The sequence below is a fragment of the Acanthaster planci genome, linkage group LG09, assembly GCF_054643075.1.
Source record: "Acanthaster planci isolate LZ-2023a linkage group LG09, COTS_SCS, whole genome shotgun sequence".
Taxonomy (NCBI): Eukaryota; Metazoa; Echinodermata; class Asteroidea; order Valvatida; family Acanthasteridae; genus Acanthaster; species Acanthaster planci.
In genome coordinates, this window is record NC_141785.1 from 20,933,175 (window position 1) to 20,954,933 (window position 21,759).

The window sequence follows — 21,759 nt, forward strand, 5'->3', positions numbered from 1 at the left end:
CGTCCATTTTTTAAGTTGAGTAAAATGTTTCATCGGACCATCGTCCCATGATGTTTACATAAGTCTTCTTTTGTGACGTGGTGGATGTCATGTGGGCGTTAGTGGCTCTTTCAGGGTAGTAATGCGTGGGGGTATGGTCATACTTTAAACACGAATCCTTTTTTACTCTTCTCCAAATAAAGGACAGAGCTGGTGTCTTCCCTCTCAAAACACAGGATTTGTCACTCCGCGGCTGAACGAATTAAAACAATTCCCGACCATTAAACTTCTAATGATGTCATTATATTTGAGAGTTCAAAAATGAGCTTCATTTATGATGAGAGGTTTTGGTCGCGAAGCATTCGCTTGGTTGTGTAACTTCAATTAGCTGATTTTAAAGAAACACATTGCCTCTGTGATTTCGAGCCGGTCTGGCCATAAAGTTTTCTTTTTAAGTAGGCGATACATGTGAAAGGTGGATAACTAGTACCTGTAGCGCTCGCTATGTTAGTGCAGGAATCAGTCAATAAGAAACAGCCTCAATATATTGTCAGTAAAGCATTCACGACCACGAAGTCACGCGGAAAACCTCTCTTGTCATGCAAAATATTGCTTTCAATATGTTTATCTAGCTCCTGCTATTTTGGGCGCCGTACCAGTCAGTACGGCAATACACTTGTATGGCCACCCAGGCATACATTCTACTGGGGATCAACGCCAATGTTAAGAGTAAACGACAATGCAAGGAAATTCCAAGAGTGTACAGTACGTGCAAGAACGAACGGGGACATTTTAAACCTGCCAAAAAAAATTGTTAGAAAGAAGATAGTAGTTAAGTTAGGCCTAGATATTAAACACTCTAGGATATATACCGCTAATTAATCTTTGTCTCTTTCTCAGAACCTGTATATTCTAGTTAGTCACTTCTTGGTATAGGCCTGATGAAGCAAAGAAACTTTCTGAACAGTTTCTCATCATTACAAATTTCCACGGTTCCAATATCCAACATCACTTTCTTCCGAATTCAAAGGAATGAATAATTAACGTTATTTTTAGTTCCTTTCTTCGTTGGGTTTCATTTTTTTCTTTTTTTTTCTTTTCCAGAGAATTAAATGCGCCATAGGTACATTTTATAAGAGAGTCATGTGAACCTCGCGGCTGTCAAAGCACAATGCTTTCCTCAAGGTACATAAAAGCGAAAACTGAAAAAGACGTCGTGGGAAAAAAGGAAAAAATAACAATCAACGGACAACAGTCCATTGAGTCCGGGCGGTTGTATAAAGACGGTCCCTGGATAGATTCACAAGTACACCAATCAACCAACCAACCAACCATCCAACCCACCACAGATTCACTTGTCAGTTGAGCAGCGGTGGGAGAGAAAGCTTTGGCAGCGTGCACTAGTTTGGTCTCTCAGAATTTCGGCACAAATTTTGTCTACAGACATGGGTTTGAAATCGGTTGCGTTCGTGCTGTTTGTGGTCGTAGCAGCAAGCTATGCCAAGTCGTTGGCTAATGTCAAGCCCTGTTGCTACCCAGACAAGTATGAGATCTCTTCAGGTATGTAGATTTCCTGGTCAACTTTGAGTTTTTTCAGCTTGATGAAGGGAGTGGTTATTTCTCAAACCTTTTCTGAATGATAATATATGATAAATATGACAATGGTGGAAATATCTTTGGAATTTTTTGGTGACCCAAACTCATTTTGGCCTTTTTTCAAATTGTTGAGTGCATGGGCATAGGCCTATTCGATTTCCCGCAAAACACCTTACTGCCGTGTCTCAGTAGCGGCCATCACAAGAACATTTATGCGACTAGATACAAGACCAAGACCAGCTATACGATTAACAGGATGAACACTGAAAAGGAAGACTACTGTCTACTGTAATTCAAACCAGGGTTCTTTGTGTTGTCGGCTGAGGGGTCTTGTTATGGTCTCAAAGGCTGTCCACTAAAAACTACAATTAGTTGGGCGTTACTTTACAATACATTATGGAAACCACGCACAACAGACAATTTCCATAGAATCATCATGTTTTACAATGTACACATTTTAGATTGCAAATAAAACTTACACTTTCTCCTCTGCAATCTGTCACTGCACGCATAGCGAATAGAGCAGTTCACTTATAAATTATAATTTAAGTGAGCATGCGCATAAATAGTATGTGGAGGCAAAAAGCTTGAGCGGTCCATTGAAAATATACAGGGGCACAAATTTCAACATTATTTTCTGTCAGCTTCAGCCATCTTTTTCAGTCTAGTCTTCGTAAAGCCCTATAAAAGTAATAGCTGTAGTGATTTTAGAGGATTTTCCGCAGACGAAAGTGAAAAAAGTGCAGTAGTTAAAAAAGAACAAATGACGCTGAAACTGCTCCCCTGTACAGTTTTAATGGGCCGCTCAGCGCATGCGCCCGTAAATTAGTGAGCTAGCCTATTGTGAGCGACCCGCTTGATTAGTTGCGCAAGGCAAGGCGTGGTCAGGCATGAATAAAACGTATATGCTGATTGAATATTCACGTTACACGTCTGAAAGGAGCAATAAAAATAGTAGCCAATGGACTGAGGTGATCAAAGTACCAAGCAAAAGGACACTTGATTAAGTGGATCCTGACGGAATTGAGTCAGACTAAACAATGTGCAAACCTGTTTGCAAATTTGAACAAATGTTTGAAAACGATCACAAACAATCAGACGTAGCATTTCGTGACTGCCGCGAAGTTTCTGCTGGGCGTTGGTTGAATAATATTGAACGTTTCCAGATTGAGTCATTCCATTCAAAATTCTCATTTAGAAAAAAAAACAGAAATTTGTGGTTCATGTGAAATTCTGTTAGTTCTTGTTCATTAAACCAGTAATCTCTGAGACAACTATGCTTTTGGAATTAAAGTCGCACAAAAGACAATAAAGAAATAGGAGAGGAGGAACACTGAACTCCCGTCGGGGTGTTTTGGAAACGTTGTTGTAATACACGTTTGATTGCAGGATGCCTGCATTTGATATGCACTGCAACCAAACAAACCTACGAAAACCCTGGAGTGCCATCAAGTATCATATTCTCAAAAAGTGCAGTAGATTTTCTCGAAGTCCGTTGTTAGGAGATTTTTACTTCATTTGTATGAGATATGTTTTCTGTAAAGTTTGTTTGGTTAAGACATACATTCTCCAGTTCGTTCTAATGAGATCTATATTTAGATACGTTGTTTCTAGTTTTAGGAACAAACACGAATTTAGAGAAATCTCCTAAAATCGAACTTGGAAAAATAGATCTCTTAACAGATATTTTGTTTCAAAATAGACACAACGTTTCTAGTTATAGATCTTACGGGAACGGACTGGAGAATTTACAGGTGTATTAAAAAGGAAATCGAGATTAATTATAAATCTGTTTCTTGAATGGGTCTTCTTATTTTTGTAAATGCTAAACATAATCTGTTTCAGTATGATGTCTTATTTCGTATGACACCAAGAAATCCTTATTTCCGTCACACATGACTGAGCACAAAAAATAACTTAATGGACCGTGTCAGAACTGGCTTTGTGCCGGGTGCATCACAGTTTTGAAGAGCGTGAAGCGTTAAGTACATTTCCAAATCAACCACAGACAGGGCGTATTCTTGTCGCAGCCTAACCCCGGTGACCTTCAATCCCCACCCCCATTTCTTTAAATACAAATTTTGCCCTTGCTCTCATTGCTTTTAAAATGGCTAACATAAATTTTGGAAATGGTAGCAAAAATTACGTAATTCTGACAAAAAAAGCTATCTCTGAACAGTACGAATTCAACATCAAAATTTGGCGCAAAGCCATTTCTGACTTGGTTAATTAAAGCACTTCATATGTAATGAAAGTCTGGATTTCTTGCTGTCATAATGAAACCAATGATGGTAACCATTGATCAAAATAATTAAAGAAACATACAAATTTATTTCGTTTTTATTAAAGACACCCTGTCAGCGGCGAATCCAGCTTTTGGTGGGGGGGGGGCAAATTCAAAAGCTAATGCGACTTCGGGCTCACTCAACATCAGGGGGAAAGGTATATCGAAAGCCTTACCGCGTCCCGACGTCCTTGATTTTATTTCAAGGTGTCGTTTTCGCTGGGTTTGGGTGCTAATATCTGAGAAACAAACATACCGATTACTTTCTAACGAAGTTGTCTTCCATTGGACAAAAGTTCCCCCTCTCCCGCCTCTGTACCCCGTATATCTTGAACAAACGAACTTGGGGGAAATGTATCTCGTATTATATTTCATACCGTGACGAACTTGGACAAAATATACTTCACTTTTTTTTTAAATAATACCTGACGGCACTCCATGGCTTTTGTACAAATCCCTCCTCACTATTCAAAAGAATACCCGATTTTCTGTATCACACAGACCGCCAAATACTGTCAACTCGCTATTTAAGAACAAAGCTGGAAATCACGCACAGGGTGCGAGTAGCCGTGCTCAAAGCTTTATTAGGCAAAATGATTTCATTTTTCTCTCAATGGCAAGATGTGGCCACCAGTGATTATCAAGTTTAAATGAAAACATAAATTGACAAGTGTAAATGAACATGTCGTCCATAATGGAAGGCCCTGATGCTGCCTTGTTCCCTTTTGTCACAAAATTAGTTTACTCCTCCTCTTACCTTGTTAAACCATTTTACCTTCAATATGGAATACGGTACAGGTGTAGATGTATCGCATGCAATGATGTTATGCTTCACAGAAATGTAATCGTGATTTTTGTAGATTGTCAAACAACTGTGAAAGGGAAGAGGTGATTTTATTTACGCTCTCGTGTTCTGATTGCCATACTGTAACATGCACTTCAAATAAATTTGATACAAATGACTGTAATACACTGCTTACAAGAACTGTGCCGAAAGATAGGAAATTGGCCCTGTTATTAAATAATAGGGCCAATACATTGTTGTTAAGTACAAAGTTTGTACATAAGAACAATTTGTTCAACATTATCGTGTATGATGGAATTTATGCATGGAGGTGTATCTTAAAGCAGAGTATAGGCGAATGGGGGGCGGCAACGGAGCCAACCCGCCTATATAAAAAGGGGCAGAAAGTTTTCTTATGTTTTTACAGGCAACGGACGATTTTAGAGAGACTGTTGCATTCCCTTTCAGGCCTCCAAATTTAGCCTCGCCATGGACAGGCTGTAAATTGTTACGTAAAGAAATTTCCACCTCCCCCCACCGTGTCCAAAATGTGCTTCTGGACCCAGCTTTGATAGATAACATGTCTATTGGCACTTTGGATTGACTGCCCCCCCCATTTACTCATAACTATTATGCCAATGCTGTCCAAGATGAGAGAGTTATTAGGAGCGAGGGACCGAGTCCTTTAACTCACGATGTAGTGTCGCATAAACTCGGGTAGATTCTGGAGGAAATCCAAGAGATCAAGCAGGTAATGATAAACTTAATGTACCCGGTGCAGTTCGAACTAGTTGGCCTAAGGAGTCTCACTTGACTGATGCTAGGGTCCTACAAGTGGACAACTTTTTCCTAACTGTACTCTCATTCAACTGGGAGTAGGACGCCACCCTTTACTCAATTTGCTCCTATTGCTTCAGTGACGGGTAGAACCGATCTGAATCGAAGAGTGTACTTGTCCCAGCTTTCGAAGCTTAGCCTATAACCCGATCGGCGATTTTATTCTCCAGGTACTCAGGCTGGCTTGAGCAGGAACGGCAGAGGCACTGGTTACAGTATCCAGTCCGTGTCTGCTGTTGACGCTACCGCCATGAAGATCGGCGAGAAGGGAACTTTCTTCGAAGAGGACGGCACGGCTCATGAATTCCGGAACATTAAAGATTATGCGAAGGTACTGGTGGCGATTTTCAAATATTTTATCAACCAATGGCATAACCAATCGGAGAGTAAGTGGCAACTGACCCTATCCCCGTAGGAACTCTTCCCTTTACCGCCTAAAAGACTTGGCTACATCATTGATGCAAGTTAGTCTGGTTCCATGTTCTAAGCTTAGGCTTCTAGATTTCATCAATGTAAACATGCAAGTAATAGCAGAGCAATACACTGTATAAATAACACACAATCTGAAAGTAAGGTGTTCGAAATGCACCATTGATTTTAAAAAAACGTCGCTTTTCCTCCTTGTTTATTATTTGTTGCAAATCTCTGTTCAAGTTCCACTTTTTCTTCTACTTAACTTTGCCCTTCTTTTTTACGTGTTCTTTTTTTAGAAGGAAGAATACAGAATTGACCCAAAGGGAGAGCAATGTGAGGTTGAACCCCTGGAGGAAGACATGCCTCTCTGCGTTCCTGGTGTGTACATTAACCTGATAGAAATTTGACACCTGTCAATCTCAGGCATGGCAAGTCCCCCACCCCAACGGCAGGGGTGCGGGAAAATGGAAAAAGAAAGAAACGGAAAAGAAAGTAGGAATGAAATGAAAATCACCAACATGCTCGAAAACACCTTAAAAATGACCTCCGTTTGGCGTTAAAAGTTGATGGGTAGATTCAGCGGGCCAACTGGGCCTTGCCCCCATTCCTGGAGCAAACAATTTGTTGAAAGATGAGGAGCCTGCGATTCTGTTTGGTTTAAATCATTTCCCTCCCTTTAAAATCCGCAAAAAAAAAGATCCCCAAGGCGTCCACCCCGCAAAAAAACTACTCCATGTGGTTCTGCATTCACTTTTGTTCGCAGTTGGTGAGTCGCCCTTCCTGAAAGCGTTTGGACCCTATCTTGACAACGCACATGCTATCAAAGTTCCTTAATTATAGGTACCTCTGATAACTTTTCCTTGAGTTTTCATGCATAGTCCTATGTGTGTTTTTCAATGTTACGTCGGTTCTTCATCAATAATTTCCATCACAAATTTTTTATAAAATCTGGGGGTTTTTTTCAAAAGAGTTTGAAATTACCCAGCTTCTGTACACTATATTTGAGCTTGTTTATAGGCCTAGTTGCGCTTTATCATCAAACTTGCTGGTTTTGATGTTCTCCTCTCATTTTGATATTAGAAAACGCTACCTTTTCTGACTCGTCCTACCTTGGCAACGACAGCTTGATTGTCGACTCGTACATCTATTTTTACAACTATCCCGGCTACGTGGTTGGTCATCAGTCTGTCGGCGTGGCGAAGGAAGGTTGTATTCCAACCAGTTACACCTTCTCTGGATCTCTGGGCAAAGGGAGACGCAGAAGTAAGAGTTTATCGCTTTAAACTAAGAAAATTGATCCGACTGAGCAGCTATATATAGAAGCCGCAACTCAGCCACGACCTAAGTTTGCTTCAGCTATGACCTACCCAACGTGGTAGTGATTGCCCCACCAGGCCCTGGCTCCATCATGCCTCACAATCAAACCAAACAAACCCACCCACCTAACCTAACCCACCTACCTGACTCAACCAACCCCAGCATTACTCCATCTAGGACCTTCACAGATAGTGTTTCGTACGAATAAAGAAATTATTAAAGAGAAACAAGAACGTTCCTGATTATGTATGAAGATATTCACTGCTTTGCTATTTTTCATGCGTATAGCCGACATCTTGACCATTACTGGCTTCTACAACTACAAAGATGGCATTTCTGATGAAGCCTCGTTTTTTGATGTGCCTGGTTATTGCGGGACAGTAAGTCAGCATTCGTCCTTCCTGAACAGTTTATCTCATAGATTTTCAAATTATTTTTTAACCTTTTTTGTAATGATAAAACATTACCAAAAGGAATACAGCAGTTATCAAGCCAACGATAGAAAACCAGCGTTTTCACATGATGATGATAGAGAACATGCATGCAAATGTCACTGCATTTTGTTTTTCCAATGAGAGTAAGCAGTATGATTGTGCAATGATATTTTCAAATAAGAAAGTCCGTTGGTCGGCGAGATAAAAGCTGAAAGATTTCGTCTTTGTTTTGACCCTACGTTGACGTTATACGAAAACCATGAAAAGATCGTGAGAAAAATGATTGGCTCCCCTGAGGAAGTTTATTTCTCAGGTCAGCTTTTAATGCTATCCTCACTTTCTCACTTCCAACTATGGTTTCATTAAAGTGAAGGAATTCGGATTATTGTAAAACGAACCGCAATGTGATCTTTTCATTTTCTCATTTTTGTTTGTTCGTACAGTCTGTTAACAAGAACGCCGAGCTATGGGAGTTGCTCCGCTATAAGCAGGTGCCGATCCATTTTTAAATGCGGCAACAAAGTTTCATCCAGACGACCTCTGCATGGGAATTACTGTTGAAAACGCCAGTAAAACATCCTTCTTTTTTTAATTGTAACCTTTCAAAACTTGTACTAATTTGTAGGCTTCTTAGTTGTTCATGGGTTTGTACAGATTCTTCTTTCTTGTCAAATTCAAATTTCTAAGTTTAATGCACTTATCAGTCCAAACAAATATGGTTACGAGACACTAGTATATGCATACGAAACGTAATGAAATTTCATTTATTTTTTTTGAATGACAACCATTTGCAATGAAAATTTCAAATTTAGTTAAATCAGATGAGATTATTGCAGCTGATTTGAAATTCCACAATATGTCACAAGTAAACTTTTCCTCTCAGATTATTATGAATATAGTATCATTACCATGATCAATCATTACTCAACATTGAGTAGGATGGTAAAATTTGGCGCCTGTGGGAAATGAAGAAGTTCACAGCAAACCAAATTGTGTAGATATTAGATCCTGACACCTCCAAATGGGGATTATGAGAACCACGTGGTCTGTACCGTAGATCTTTTCAAAGCACTGCTTTAATGATAATCTTTTTACAAAAGGCTTTTTACAATTCCATTATTGATCACTGCGCTATACAGAAAAAAGCAAAGATAGGCTTAGCAAAATTTCAGAGAAAATAGTTGTAGATTTTAAAACCCGACTCGGTCTGAAGATCTTTCTTTTGTCCAACGTATGTGAGAGTTTGAAATGCGCCTCTAGGGAGAATTTGTTTCCTTGGTATGCACCCAGAATTATCTGGTTTAGGAGAACTGTTGAAATATTTTGTGAAAACAGGCGCATTACGACATTTTAGGCGAATATTGAATTTGATAACACTATTGCTTAATTATGACAAGAAGTGTTGATGAATTTTCTTTTACTAGAGGAGTGAAATTTCCCCCGACCCTAACCTGTTTGAACACCACCGCCAAAGAAACATGACCGCTTTTTAACATTCATCCTTGATAGAGGTTTCCCCCATCTACTGTACATTACAGTGACAGAGAAAAAACCAAGGATTTGTCTACAGTAGAATTATAACCAGCTACTGAAAAAAGGTTCATTAAATGTAAATTTGCTTGAGCAAACTAATTCTTATTTAGTCTGAAATAGTTTTTAAGAATTGACTAAGTAATTTCCATTTTCACTGAGCTATAATCACAGTACCTTTCTTGGCATAATTATAATACCCTTTCTACGTTTAAGTGGACAATCAATCATTCTCTCCACACATGGTGATTGATTTTCCTTCCCTTTATTGATTCTTCTCGAAAATGATCATTTCTCGGAAATTGTATAGTGGGCAATAAAAAAGAAATATAGTTTTTTTCACTTGGTGTTGAGGTCGAATTATTTAGTTGTCGTACCGTCCAAATTGCTTATAGTTGTTTGTGCATTTAGGAAAAATGACGACGTAGTGAATTCATCCAAGCTGAAATTTTGCTGGAATTTTGGTTAAAGATCAACCAGTTTATGTTATTACCTAAAACCCTGTATATGAATGGAAAACAATTGGTCTAAATGAGTTATACACAAATTTAACATGGGCACGTAATGATTTCCGAATTTCATCCATTATAACAGCCAATAAATTCCTACGAGTTTTAAAACTGTTGCGACGGGCTATTTAAACAACACTTCAGCAAAAGTCAACCTAAGAGAGCGGAAAGCATACTGGGTAAAATTGTTGGAATCAGCATGCGTTAATATTTTAGTCTGGTTCCCTATGGGCCTCGAGCTGGACCAAGAGAGGGTGCTATTTTCTTACAACAGAGGCTTGTTTGGTCGACTGAACTTCGCTGGTGCACGATTATTTATGTACACGTCACCGTTGCGTCGCTACCAACGAATCGAGCACTCATGACCAATGAGACTTTTTCAAGCGATGACATTCATCATGAAATTTCTTAATGTAACGTTTTACAGCCTCTCCATGGCGATGACGGGGTGTTCCCACTGATCTCAGAAAAAAAAGCCCATACACATTTTTAAAAACAGAAGAAAAGATACAGAAAAAACAAGGTTGAAGAAAGGGCTTCATTCTCAAGGAACAAGATTACGTAAAAAGAAGATGCAAGATGAGGACTTCTCCATCAGCATAAACTTAATTTCACAGATCTCTCAGACTTATTGTCAATTCAACTTTCACGACAAGAAGTCGTAAGAACAGTTGGAGTGGCAAGGGCTTTTGACAAGGGTTACTCGATGAGTACCCTGTGCGTTCTCGCTCTCGAATGGCGGGAACAAGTGCAAAGAACACAATTCTCGGAGCAGGATCACACACCACCTCCTTGTCAGGATTTTACAGGAACACACGGAAAAGCTCGTGAGATTTGAATTTTGAACAGCTGCAGAAAAATAGGAGATGGCTTTACAAAGTCGGAGAAAATTGGACGTTTTGCAGAATTTATACATGTATTAATAAATCCATAACACAGAAATAAATGTTGCACAATAAATACAAAGAAATTTCGCCCAGTTATCCAAACATTAACCCCCGAAGAACGTACACGAACGCCGCCATATTGCATGTTGCTTGACACTAACTACCAGCGATAACCAGTTGTACGTCCGTCCCCGGCGTTCCAACGGCCGACCCACCCACGAACAACATACGAAAACAAGCCGCCCAAATTCGGCCAATGATTGTCAAAAGGGGCGTGTCCAGATGTGGTCGTGGGGGGGGGGGTCAAAAGCAAATGCAGCTTCGGGCTCATTCAGCATGATGGTGGAGAACAAAATATCAAAAGCCTTACTCACGCTCCCGACATCCTTGCTTTATTTCGTGGTGTTGTTTTCTTAGTTTTCTGGTGCTAATATTTGATAAGTAAATACCAGTATACCGATCACTTTCTTTCCTATCCACCCATGAAGTGATCGTTGTAAAAACAAATAAAAAATAAAAAAATAATCCGTTGGAAGGGGGCAAGTTTCCTACCACCCGCCCTCCCGCTGGATACGCCACTGTGCCAGTGGACATAAGAACTGGTTACTTACTTTAGTGCAGCCATTATCTGACACGTTGCATCTATAACAACGATACAACAGCCTGCGTGTGGTTAAGGGGTCGCTCCTCCAGGAATGACATACGGGTACGCCCGACTACCTCATCTAATTCCTGCTGTACTTTTTGGGAGGACTTGGGCCGAACACCAGCAGCGCAACACACTAAACACCAGCGATACTCGCCAAGTATGCCAGCCTCCCTGTCGTCCTCCCAAGGCATTTCTTAGCGAGGAGGAGAAAGTGCTCAAGAGTTAGCTCAAGCCGGGTGTCATCAGAGAGTCAACGTCCACTTGGGCATCGCCAGTAGGTAGGTAGGTGGAAAAGGGACAGCACAACCAGCCCATAGTGTAGAATATCACAAGCTGAACAATCGGACGCGTCGTGATGCGTACCCCTATCCTATTTTGATGACTATCTAGATTACCTCAATGGGACTACAATCTTTAACAAGCTCAATTTGTAGTCCGGATACTTGCAAATTAGGGTGAAAGAGGCAGATCGTCCCACAACAGCATTTGATACTTGGAATGGCCTGTACGAATACGTAACAATGCCATGTGCAGCAGATTTGAGCGTTGCCTGGAACTCTTGCTCAAAGGTGTGCAATGGAAAACACTTGCAAAAACACATAGAACGACTTGAAGTTTTGCAGTGAATCAGCAAGGCTGGACTCAAATTCAAGCCAACTAAATGTGAGTTATTCCACCAGGAAGTTCTCTCTCTTGGCCACATCATCACCTAAGATGGTGTGAAACCCGACCCCAGCAAAGTTTCAGTGGTCCAGATCTGGCCAGTGCCAAAAAACATCACAAACGCTCGCTCTTTTTTGGACTGTGCTCATACTATCGTCGGTATGAAACCAACCAAGTTTCCTCTGTGAAAATCTATTTGGTTTGTTTGTAGAATTAGGCAAATATTTTTTCATTTTCTCTCTTGTCTGAAAAAATCTTGCTCTTCTTTTCAAATAAAATCATTTCTTCTTCTCTTAAGTAATGTCCAAATGCAACCGAGGAATAATTTTTAAGAAAGAAACCAAATGATATTGTCTTTGGGATAATACCTGAAATAATGCTCAATCTTTTTCATTGTTTCCTTCCCCTGCGTTTAAAGCGGAAGTCCTCTTTTTTTTTTCAACAGATTTTCTTCTGCTCTTATCTTTTCATGTTCTTCCGTTCAATGTGTTTTGGGTAAGTACGCCAACTACCACTCAACTGAACCTAGAGGAATCTCTTCCGATTTTGGAAATGTTCAAACGTAGTCGGCAATGTTCTTGGTGATGACATCTGAAGGTTATCATCAACACATGGAATGTTTTATTCACAAGATAAAATACCTGTAATAGTATTTGTACTGCCTCTAATAGAGTTCAGTTCACTGTTCGTGAACCAGCAAAAGTTCAGTTCCAGCGACCAAAGAAGCCTCTTTTTCTAAGAAAATAGCCCCTCTCGGTCCAGTTCGAGGCTACAGGGAACCAGACCACAATTATGAACGCATGCTGATTCCAACAAATTAACCCAGTATGCTTTCCGGATACCGTGCACGATATGGGGCCGATGGGTACCCCCACATGTCCAATCCCTATACACACTCTAAACTATTGTTACCTAACACACCCCCCCTTGAAGTCGGTAAGAATTCCTGAGATTCCGATCAAACAATGACCAACACAAAGGCGGGGGGGGGCTCTCTCCACCCAAATCTTGCATCACGTGGCTTTCCGTTCTCTTAGGTTAACTTTTGCGGAGGCGGCGTCTATATGGTCTGTCGCAACTGGGGCGGGTTCGAAAACGTGCCGATCAGCTTTAATTGTTTTCAGAATTCTACTCAGAAGACACGGCATAGTTGACATGAAATATGGTTGCCAATTTTTCGTTTTCAGTTTTCAAAATCACGGAATTCATTAGCTGTTAAGACAGAGTTTGGTAATCTTTACGAGCTATGTCAGTTTTGTGTACAACTCATTTAGACCTATTGTCTTTGATCCATATACAAAATTTGAGGTGATAACATAATACAGTTGATTTTTTTATCAAGAAATCCAGCAAAATTTCAGCTTGAATAATCTACTACGCCGTCATTTTTTCAAAACATGCACAAAACAAACTTTCGGTCATCAACCATTGGGACGAAAACTAAATAATTTCACCTCAACACCAAACTACAGAGCTATATACTACAGTTTTTATTTCCCACTACTCTTAAGAAAAGGAAAAAGTAAAGTCGATACAAATAATTACTAAAGGAAAATCGATCATCACGTGTGGCCATTGATTGTCCGCTCAAACACAGAAAAGGGTATTAAAATTATTATATATGAAAAAATGCAAATTACTTTAATCATAAACTTGTTCAGACCACGTAAGAATTCGTAGCGAAAAGCTCCTTTGGATGATGTCAACAACTCAAGCAAGTTTACTGAAACTTGTTTCATAGCTGGTGACACCTCTACTGAAAATCCTTGGCTTCTTCTCTGTAACTCTAATATATACCTCGGTGAAGGATGAATGCTTAAAAGCGAATATGATTCTTTGGGGGTGGAGCTCAAACAGGTGAGGGTCGGGGAAATGTCACTCCTCTAGTAAAAGAAAATCCGTCAACATTTCTTGTACATGTATTTTCTGTCGTATGTTCGGCATTAAATTGTATACAAGCACTTGTTTTTTTTTACTATTAAAAGGAGTACACGCTCTATGAAAAGATCTATGGGCCTATGGTATAGACTACGTCGTCCTCTTAATCCCCGTTTGGGTGTCGGAATTATAATTCCTACTCATTTTGGGTCTGCTGTGAACTTCTTTATTTCTCACAGGCATCGAAGTTTAACCATCTTACTCAATCATAGATAGATTGATGTTAATACTTTATTTAAAACATTACAATTTGAATGGAAGTTTGCTTATGGCACATTGTCAAGTTTCCAATCAGCTGCAGTAGTCTCATCATATCCGATTTAACTAAATTCTAAATGTTCGTAGCGAATGGTTGCCATTCATATGAAATAAATGAATTTTCATTACGTTTTATTTGCATATACGAGGTCTCTCGTGACCATTGTTCGGACTGCCACTCGTATTAAGCTTGGAAATTTGAATTTGACAAGAAAAGAAAAATCATTACAAACCAATTGAAGAATCAGTTTGTAGTTTTCACATCTAAGAACCCAACAACTGGTACAAGTATTTGTTTGCTTATAATAAGGATGTTTTACTAAAGTCTTCAACAGTCATTCCCATGCAGAGGTCGTCTGGATGAAGCTTTGTTGCCGCATTTAAAAATGGATCGGCACCTGCTTATAGCGGAGCAACTCCCATAGCTCGGCGTTCTTGTTAACAGACTGTACGATCAAAAAATGAATTCAATAAAAGATAAAATAATTTGATTTCTTTCAGCATAAATAAAACGACCTGAAGAATCATCACCATCGTCCTTTGAGAAGCAAATAATTTTTGTCATAATTTTTCACGGTTTCGATGAAGGGCCAAAACAAAACAAGGATGAAATCTGCCAGTTTTATCTCACTGACTAACACGCTTTCTTATTTCAAGTTTTCACTGCAAAATCTTAATTGTCGAGTTCCATCACTGGAAACACAAATGCAGTGAAATAAGTATGTATAATCTCCACCATCCTCATGTAGAGCCACTGCTTTCGTCTTATTGGCTTGATAACAGATAGTTTAATGAAAGTATTCTTAAATGTCTTGTCATTGTACAAAAGGCTAAAAATTAATTTGGAAGTCTTCGAGTTGAAATACTTTGGAAGGGGTGAATGCTGACTTACTTCCTCGCAATACTCGGGCACATCGAAAAACGAGGCTTCATCAGAAATGCCATCTACGTAGTTGTAGAAGCCAGTAACGGTCAGGATATCAGCTATATGTATGAAAAATAGCAAAGCAGTGAATGTCTTTATAGTTATTTACTCAGGTCACGATCTTGTTTCCCTTAGCTTTAGACTCTTTATTCGCATGAAACACTATTTGCTGAGGTGTTATATGGTGTAAAGTTGGGATGTCTTCAGACAGGTGGGGTTAGCTTTGTGTGTTCTAATTGTGAGGCATTGATGGGGCCCGGTCCTTGTGGGGCATGGGCTAGTGCATGGACTGTGACTTCTCGAACAATTTCACTACGGGTAGGTGGTGGCTCAGCTCAAGGCTCTACTTCGGCAGAATGCGCTTTAAATGTTCAGTGAAATATCAAAGGAGATGCAGTTTTTTATTTGTCATTATTGCTTATTGGTTGCATCACGGTTGTACAGTGAATGCCCTCGTAACCAACCTTCTTGGCAAACAATCCCTGCAGAAGTTTGGGGCCCAAAATAGATTGATTAAAAGTGTAGTTGTAAAATTGGCGAGAAAAATCTAGAATATTAGTTATTCGCTCTTCTTTTTCCTGTTTCGTATTTTATCCCTGCTCAAACCATACGGGCAGGTTCCCATAGGCCTAAACATGCTTTGACGAATCAATATTCTTAGTTAAAAGAAATAACTTCTTACTTCTGCGTCTCCCTTTGCCCAGAGATCCAGAGAAGGTGTAACTGGTTGGAATACAACCTTCCTTCGCCACGCCGACAGACTGCTGACCAACCACAACACCGGGATAGTGGTAAAAATAGATGTACGAGTCGACAGTCAAGCTGTCGTTGCCAAGGTAGGACGAGTCAGAATAGGTGGCGTTGTCTAACAAAAGGAGAGAACAACAAAACTAGTTTGATATAAAGCGCAACTATAACCCACTCAAAGTATACAGAAGCTGGGTAATTTCACATTGTTTTAGATTTTAAACCCAGATTTTACGCTCTAGAAAATGTCCGACGGAAATCATTCATGAAAATCCCCCATGGATGACAGCTTAAGGAGAAGTTATCAAAGGTACCAAAAATTAATGAACTTTGATAGCATGAGCGTTGTCAAGATAGGATCAATTTCTTTCAGACAGGGCGACTCATCAGCAGCGAACAGAAATGAATTCAGAACCAAATTGGGGCAGTTGTTTCGAGCGTAGAGACTACATTTTAGGACTTATTTTCACGGTTCGTAAGGGGGATGATTTAAACCAAACAGAAATGCAATTCTCTCATCTCTCAACAAATACTTTACTCCCGGGAGGCGAGGAGCAAGGTCCCGATGTCCTGCTGAATCTACCCAACTTTCGAAGGCGGAAGGAAGTCATTTTTGAGGTTTTTTCAGGCATATTGGTAATTTTCATTTCCTTCCTCCTTTCGTTTTGGTTTCTTTCCGTCTTTCTTCATTTTTCCACACCCCCATCGTGGGGCGCAGGAACTTGCCATGCCTGAACTTGAAAGGCAAGTGCCAGACTTATCAGACTTAATGTACACACCAGGTACGCATCGAGGCATTTCATCCTTCAGTTCGACGACTTCACAGGTTTCCCTCTTTGGATCAATCCTGTATTCTTCCTCCTAAAAAATAATACGAAGGACAAAGAATAATCAAAGAAATGGTACAACTTGAAACAACATTTTTATGAGAAAAAAAAGGAAAAATATGGGGTTTATATTGTATAAGTGGTGCATTTAGGACACCTTTACTTTTAGATTGTGTGATAACAAAGTGTATTGCTTCTGCTATGACCTGCATACTTATAATGATAAAGTCTAGAAGCCCAAGCTTACAACATGCATGGAACCAGAATCAACTGTTGGTTTCAACGGTGTCGACTCGTATAAAAGCTTTTCAGGGGGGAGGGGAATCCCCACAGGCATGGGTCAGTTTCCCCTTGCTCCCCGCTTGGCTACCCCAACAATTGATTAAAGTTTTGAAAATCATCCTCGGTAGGCCTACCTTTGCGTAATCTTTAATGTTCCGGAATTCATAAGCCATACCGTCCTCTGCGAAGAAAGTTCCCTTCTCGCCGATCTTCATGGCGGTAGCGTCAACAGCAGACACGGACTGGATACTGTAACCAGTGCCTCTGCCGTTCTTGCTCAAGCCAGCCTGAGTACCTGGAGAATAAAATCGCCGATCGGGTTATAGGCTAAGCTTCGAAAGCTGGGACAAGTATACCCTTTGATTCAGATCGGTTCTACCCGTCACTGAAGCAATAGGAGCAAATTGAGTAAAGGGTGGCGTCCTACTCCCAGTTGAATGAGAGTACAGTTAGGAAAAAGTTGTCCACTTGTAGGACCCTAGCATCAGTCAAGTGAGACTCCTTACGCCAACTAGTTCGAATTGCACCGGGTACATTAAGTTTATCATTACCATCTTGATCTCTTGGATTTTCTTCAGAATCTACCCGAGTTTATGAGACAACTACATCGTGAGTTATATGACTTGGCCCAGTGTAGCTCTCTCATCTTGGACAGCATTGGCAAGTTGTAAGAGGGGATCATCAATCCAAAGTGCCGATAGAAATGTTACCTGCCAAGGCGGGATCCAGCAGCACATTTCGGGCACGATGGGGGGGGGGGGTTAGAAATCTCTTAATGTAACGTTTTACAGCGTCTCCATTGCGAGGCTAAATTTGGAGGCTTGAAAGGGAATGCAACAGTTCTCTAAAATGGCCCGTTCCCGGTTAAACATAAGAAAACTTTCTGTCCCTTTTTGTATACGGAGGGTGTGGCCGCCCCCCCCAACCACTTATACTCTTCTTATACACCTCCATGTATAAATTCCATCATACATGATAATGTTGCAGAAGTTTAGTCAAATAAAAGGGCCAGTTTCCAATCTCTTGACACAATTCTTGTAAGAAGGGTATTGCGGTCATTTTGTTTTAAACTGTTTTAAGTTTATGTTAAAAACTGACACTCAGAGCACCGCGAGTGTAAATAAGCAGATTTTCCTTTAATTAACAGTAACTGTAGAAAAACATGGTTACATTTCTGTGATGCATTACATCATTGCATGGGATACATCTACTCTTGTACCGTATTCTATATTGAAGGGAAAGTGGTTATCAAGCCAAGAGGAACGACTTATTTTGTGACCAAAGGGATATGGGCAGTATCAGGGCCTTTCATTATGGTTGATAATTTATTTACACTTGCCAATAATATTTATGTTTTCATTTAAAGTTTATTCGAATGTTACGCGGCGTTTTAATTGTCGTTATTTTGCTTGACGTTATTCAATTCAATCATTGGTACCACATCTTGTTATCGAGAAAAAAATTTAAACCATTTTACCCAATAAAGCTTTGAGAACGGCGGAATACCACGCACAGAGGTCACAGAGAAACCTATTTGGCGGTCCTTGTCGTACAGAAATGCGGGCATTCTTTTGAAATAGTGAGGGGTTTTGTACAAAACCCTGGAGTCTGTGCGGTCAAATATATATTTAAAAAGTGAAGTATATTTTTCAAAGTTCGTTTAACCCTGACCCTCTAGGGTGTATGTAAAATTATTTACAGATTGAAATTGGAGGATTTGTGACTCTTATGACTCTTGAAGTGCATTTTTTTCCAAGTTCATTTTTATGAGATACCTTTTTCGCAAGTTCGTTTGTTCGATGTTTATATATTCTCCTGTTCATTCCCGTAAGATCTATAAACAGAAACGTCGTTTCTATTTTTTGGAAACAAATCTTTTTTATGAGACATCTTTTTGAAGCTCATTTTAGGTTTTAGTTCGTTTTTATGAGATATTTTTTGAATTTTTTTTTGTGAAAAATAAATCCAAACCTGACAATTTCTATCTCCTGAAAATTCACTTGGAAAAAAATCAAAAACAAACTTCATCAAAATATATCTCGTAAATATGATTTGTTTCCGAAAAAATGAAACGATGTCTCTAAACATAGATTTCATTAGAACGAACTAGAAAATGGATGTATCGAACAAACAAACTTTGCAAAAATATATCTCGTACAAACGAATGAAAATATGTCTCCCTCAAACGGACTTCGAAAAATATACTTCACTTCTGAAAATATAATACCTGATGGCACTCCGGGGGCTTTCGTAGATCTCAAATGCAGGCATCCTGCAATCAAACGTGTATTACAACCACATCTCCAAAACACCCTACGGGAGTTCATTGTTTTTCCTCTTCTATTTCTTTACTGTCTTTTGTGAGACGTTCATGAAAGTATGAACTACAAATATAAAAAAGCATAGTTGTTTCACTGAGAAATGATTTAATGAACAAGAACTAGAACCACCATCTTCGGTTCTACAATTTTCCAAATGAGAATTTGTCAGGGTATAACTCGGTCTGAAAACGATTAAGATTACACATCCAACGCCTTGCAGAAAGTTCGTGGCACCCACGAAATGGTCTGATTGTTTGTGATCCATTTCGAAACATTTGTTTAAATTTGCAAACAGTTGTAGAGGCTTGCATATTATTTAGTCTGACGCAATCCAGTCAGGATCCACTGAGCCAAGTGGTCTTTTGCTTGCTTTGATCATTTCATATGCGTCGGCTCATTGGCTACTCTTTCTATTGTTCCTTTCACAGGCGCAACGGATTGTCCAATCAGCTTATGTGTTACTCAAGCCTGACCACGCCTTGTGCAATAATTGAGCGAGTCATCACAATTTGCCGTGCGCGCAGAGACGGATTACGTAAGAGAAAATGGGAGGTTTGTTTGCAAGCTGGGAAAGCGTTCCACATGCAGACGCCACTTGACACCCTGTGCACAAACATAGGGTGTGAAAAATTCTGTTTCCTAAGAAAATAACTTGTTTTTTCCCCCTTTTTAGTTGAGTAACGCTCAACTATAAAGGCAGTTCTGCAGTCGAGATCGAGCCTTTAAGACCATCACAAGACCATCGCAACCACCAACGCAAAGACCCCTTTCTGAATTCAAGCAGAGTAACTAGGCCTACATGTTTAGGATATTCAAATGAATTGCAACAAAAGTATTGCTTTGTCACGCTGTTGGAAAGAGTTTCATTATACAGATGTGAGGAATTATTCCCTACAGTGACCTATTAGTCATCACAAAGCAAAACCGTCATGTCCAGAAAAGTTCAATTTCGGAGGGAAAATACCAAGTCGTTTCCTCAAAAAACCCTTAGAATTTTTCAGACAAGTCTGCACCATCCTAGTATAGCTACAATTTGCTGGATAAGAATATATCCACTCAAGACTCAAGGGTTCATGCACGAGATGTCAAGTGGCGTCCGCATGTGGGATCTCTTTCCCCAAAAAATTTCAGGTCAAGAATCCCGAAGATATTTCTTCCACTGTAGTATTTGTCATAGATTATCATTCAGAAGAGATTTCGACGATATTGCAACAAGTTGATATCAGTAGATGATAGCAAGGATGTGAAAATAACCACTCACTTACATACCTGAAGAGATCTCATACTTGTCTGGGTAGCAACAGGGCTTGATATTAGCCAACGACTTGGCATAGCTTGCTGCTACAACCACAAGCAACACGAACGCAACCGATTTCAAACCCATGTCTGTAGACAAAATTTGTGCCGAAATTCTGAGAGACCAAACTAGTGCACGCTGCCAAAGCTTTCACTCCCACCGCTGCTCAACTGACAAGTGAATCTGTGGTGGGTTGGTTGGTGTACTTGTGAATCTATCAAGGGACCGTCTTTATACCACCAACTGGCCTCAATGTACTATTATCCCTTTAAGTTTTTTGATTACGTAATTTTCAGCTTTCACTTTATGTACTTTGAGGATTAGTTTGTCTCCCAGCATTGTGCTTTGATGCACGTGAGGTTCACATGACTCTCTCATAAAATGTAGTTATGACTAGTTTTATTCTTTTTACAGCGAGAAACAATGAAGAGAGGTAACATATCGCTAATTTCTCATTCCTCTGAGCTAAGAAAAAATTGATATTTGATGTTGGAACTGTGGAAATTTGTAAAGATGAGAGAATCCTCTCCCCTCAACGAACTGCTCACCAAGTTTCCTCTTTTTATCAGGTTTAGTCCTGAGAGGTGACTAACCAGAGAATATAGGTTTTGAGAGAGAGAGAGAAAGGATTATTCAGTAGTATATATCGAAGATTATTTAATATCCAAGTTAACCTGACCTATTTCAAGCTTTCTTGTTTTTTCTTTCAGATTTTAAATGTCCCCGTGCGTTCTTGCACGTACTGTACACTCTCGGAATTTCCTTGCATTATTGTCATGTTTGCTGTTTAACTTACACTGACGTCGATTATTTTACAGATCCCAACTGGAATGTACGCCTGAGCAGCCATACAAATGTATTGCCGTACGGACTGGCACGGCACTGACAATAACAGAAACTTGGTAAATATAAACGCTGAAAGCAATACTTTGCATGACAAGAGAAGTTTTCTGCTTGACGTCTTGGTTGTGAATGCAGTTTACTGACAATATCTTCAGGCTATTCCCTATTGATTGATTCCTGCACACTCATACTAAGCGCTACAGGTACTAGCTATCCACCTTTCACTTGTATCGCCTACTTAAAAAGGAAGAAAAAATAGCGATATGGTTGTGATGATATGAACAGCCGCAGACCTGTTTCAGATTGTTGTTGATTGTTTCCAGCCCACTGCAAGGTTTGAACCCAATCGGATACGTACTGAAAATAGTGCTTTTAAGGGTGCACCTTTAATGTCAGATGACTTGTCATCTGATAATTGTATCATCATAACTTGAAGTC

At 39.7% G+C, this 21,759-nt stretch overlaps 2 protein-coding genes across 2 annotated transcripts; one reads left to right on the top strand and one right to left on the bottom strand.

Annotated features, from left to right (window-relative positions):
* The first annotated feature begins 1,255 nt into the window (after window positions 1-1,255).
* Window positions 1,256-9,517, top strand: LOC110985471 (development-specific protein LVN1.2-like). The gene is made up of 6 exons (XM_022246514.2): window positions 1,256-1,539; window positions 5,651-5,811; window positions 6,191-6,272; window positions 6,975-7,157; window positions 7,500-7,591; window positions 8,089-9,517. Exons 1-6 carry the CDS (start codon window positions 1,425-1,427, stop codon window positions 8,152-8,154), a joined length of 699 nt encoding a protein of 232 aa, XP_022102206.2. The 5' UTR covers window positions 1,256-1,424; the 3' UTR covers window positions 8,155-9,517.
* Window positions 9,518-13,350: 3,833 nt separating this feature from the next.
* LOC110985491 (development-specific protein LVN1.2-like) lies at window positions 13,351-20,709 on the bottom strand. Its single transcript, XM_022246546.2, has 6 exons — window positions 20,451-20,709; window positions 16,995-17,155; window positions 16,531-16,612; window positions 15,687-15,869; window positions 14,972-15,063; window positions 13,351-14,525 (listed from the first exon to the last, which is right to left on the bottom strand). The coding sequence occupies exons 1-6, from the start codon at window positions 20,563-20,565 to the stop codon at window positions 14,460-14,462; spliced, it is 699 nt and encodes a 232-aa protein (XP_022102238.1). The 5' UTR covers window positions 20,566-20,709; the 3' UTR covers window positions 13,351-14,459.
* Window positions 20,710-21,759: the final 1,050 nt, after the last annotated feature.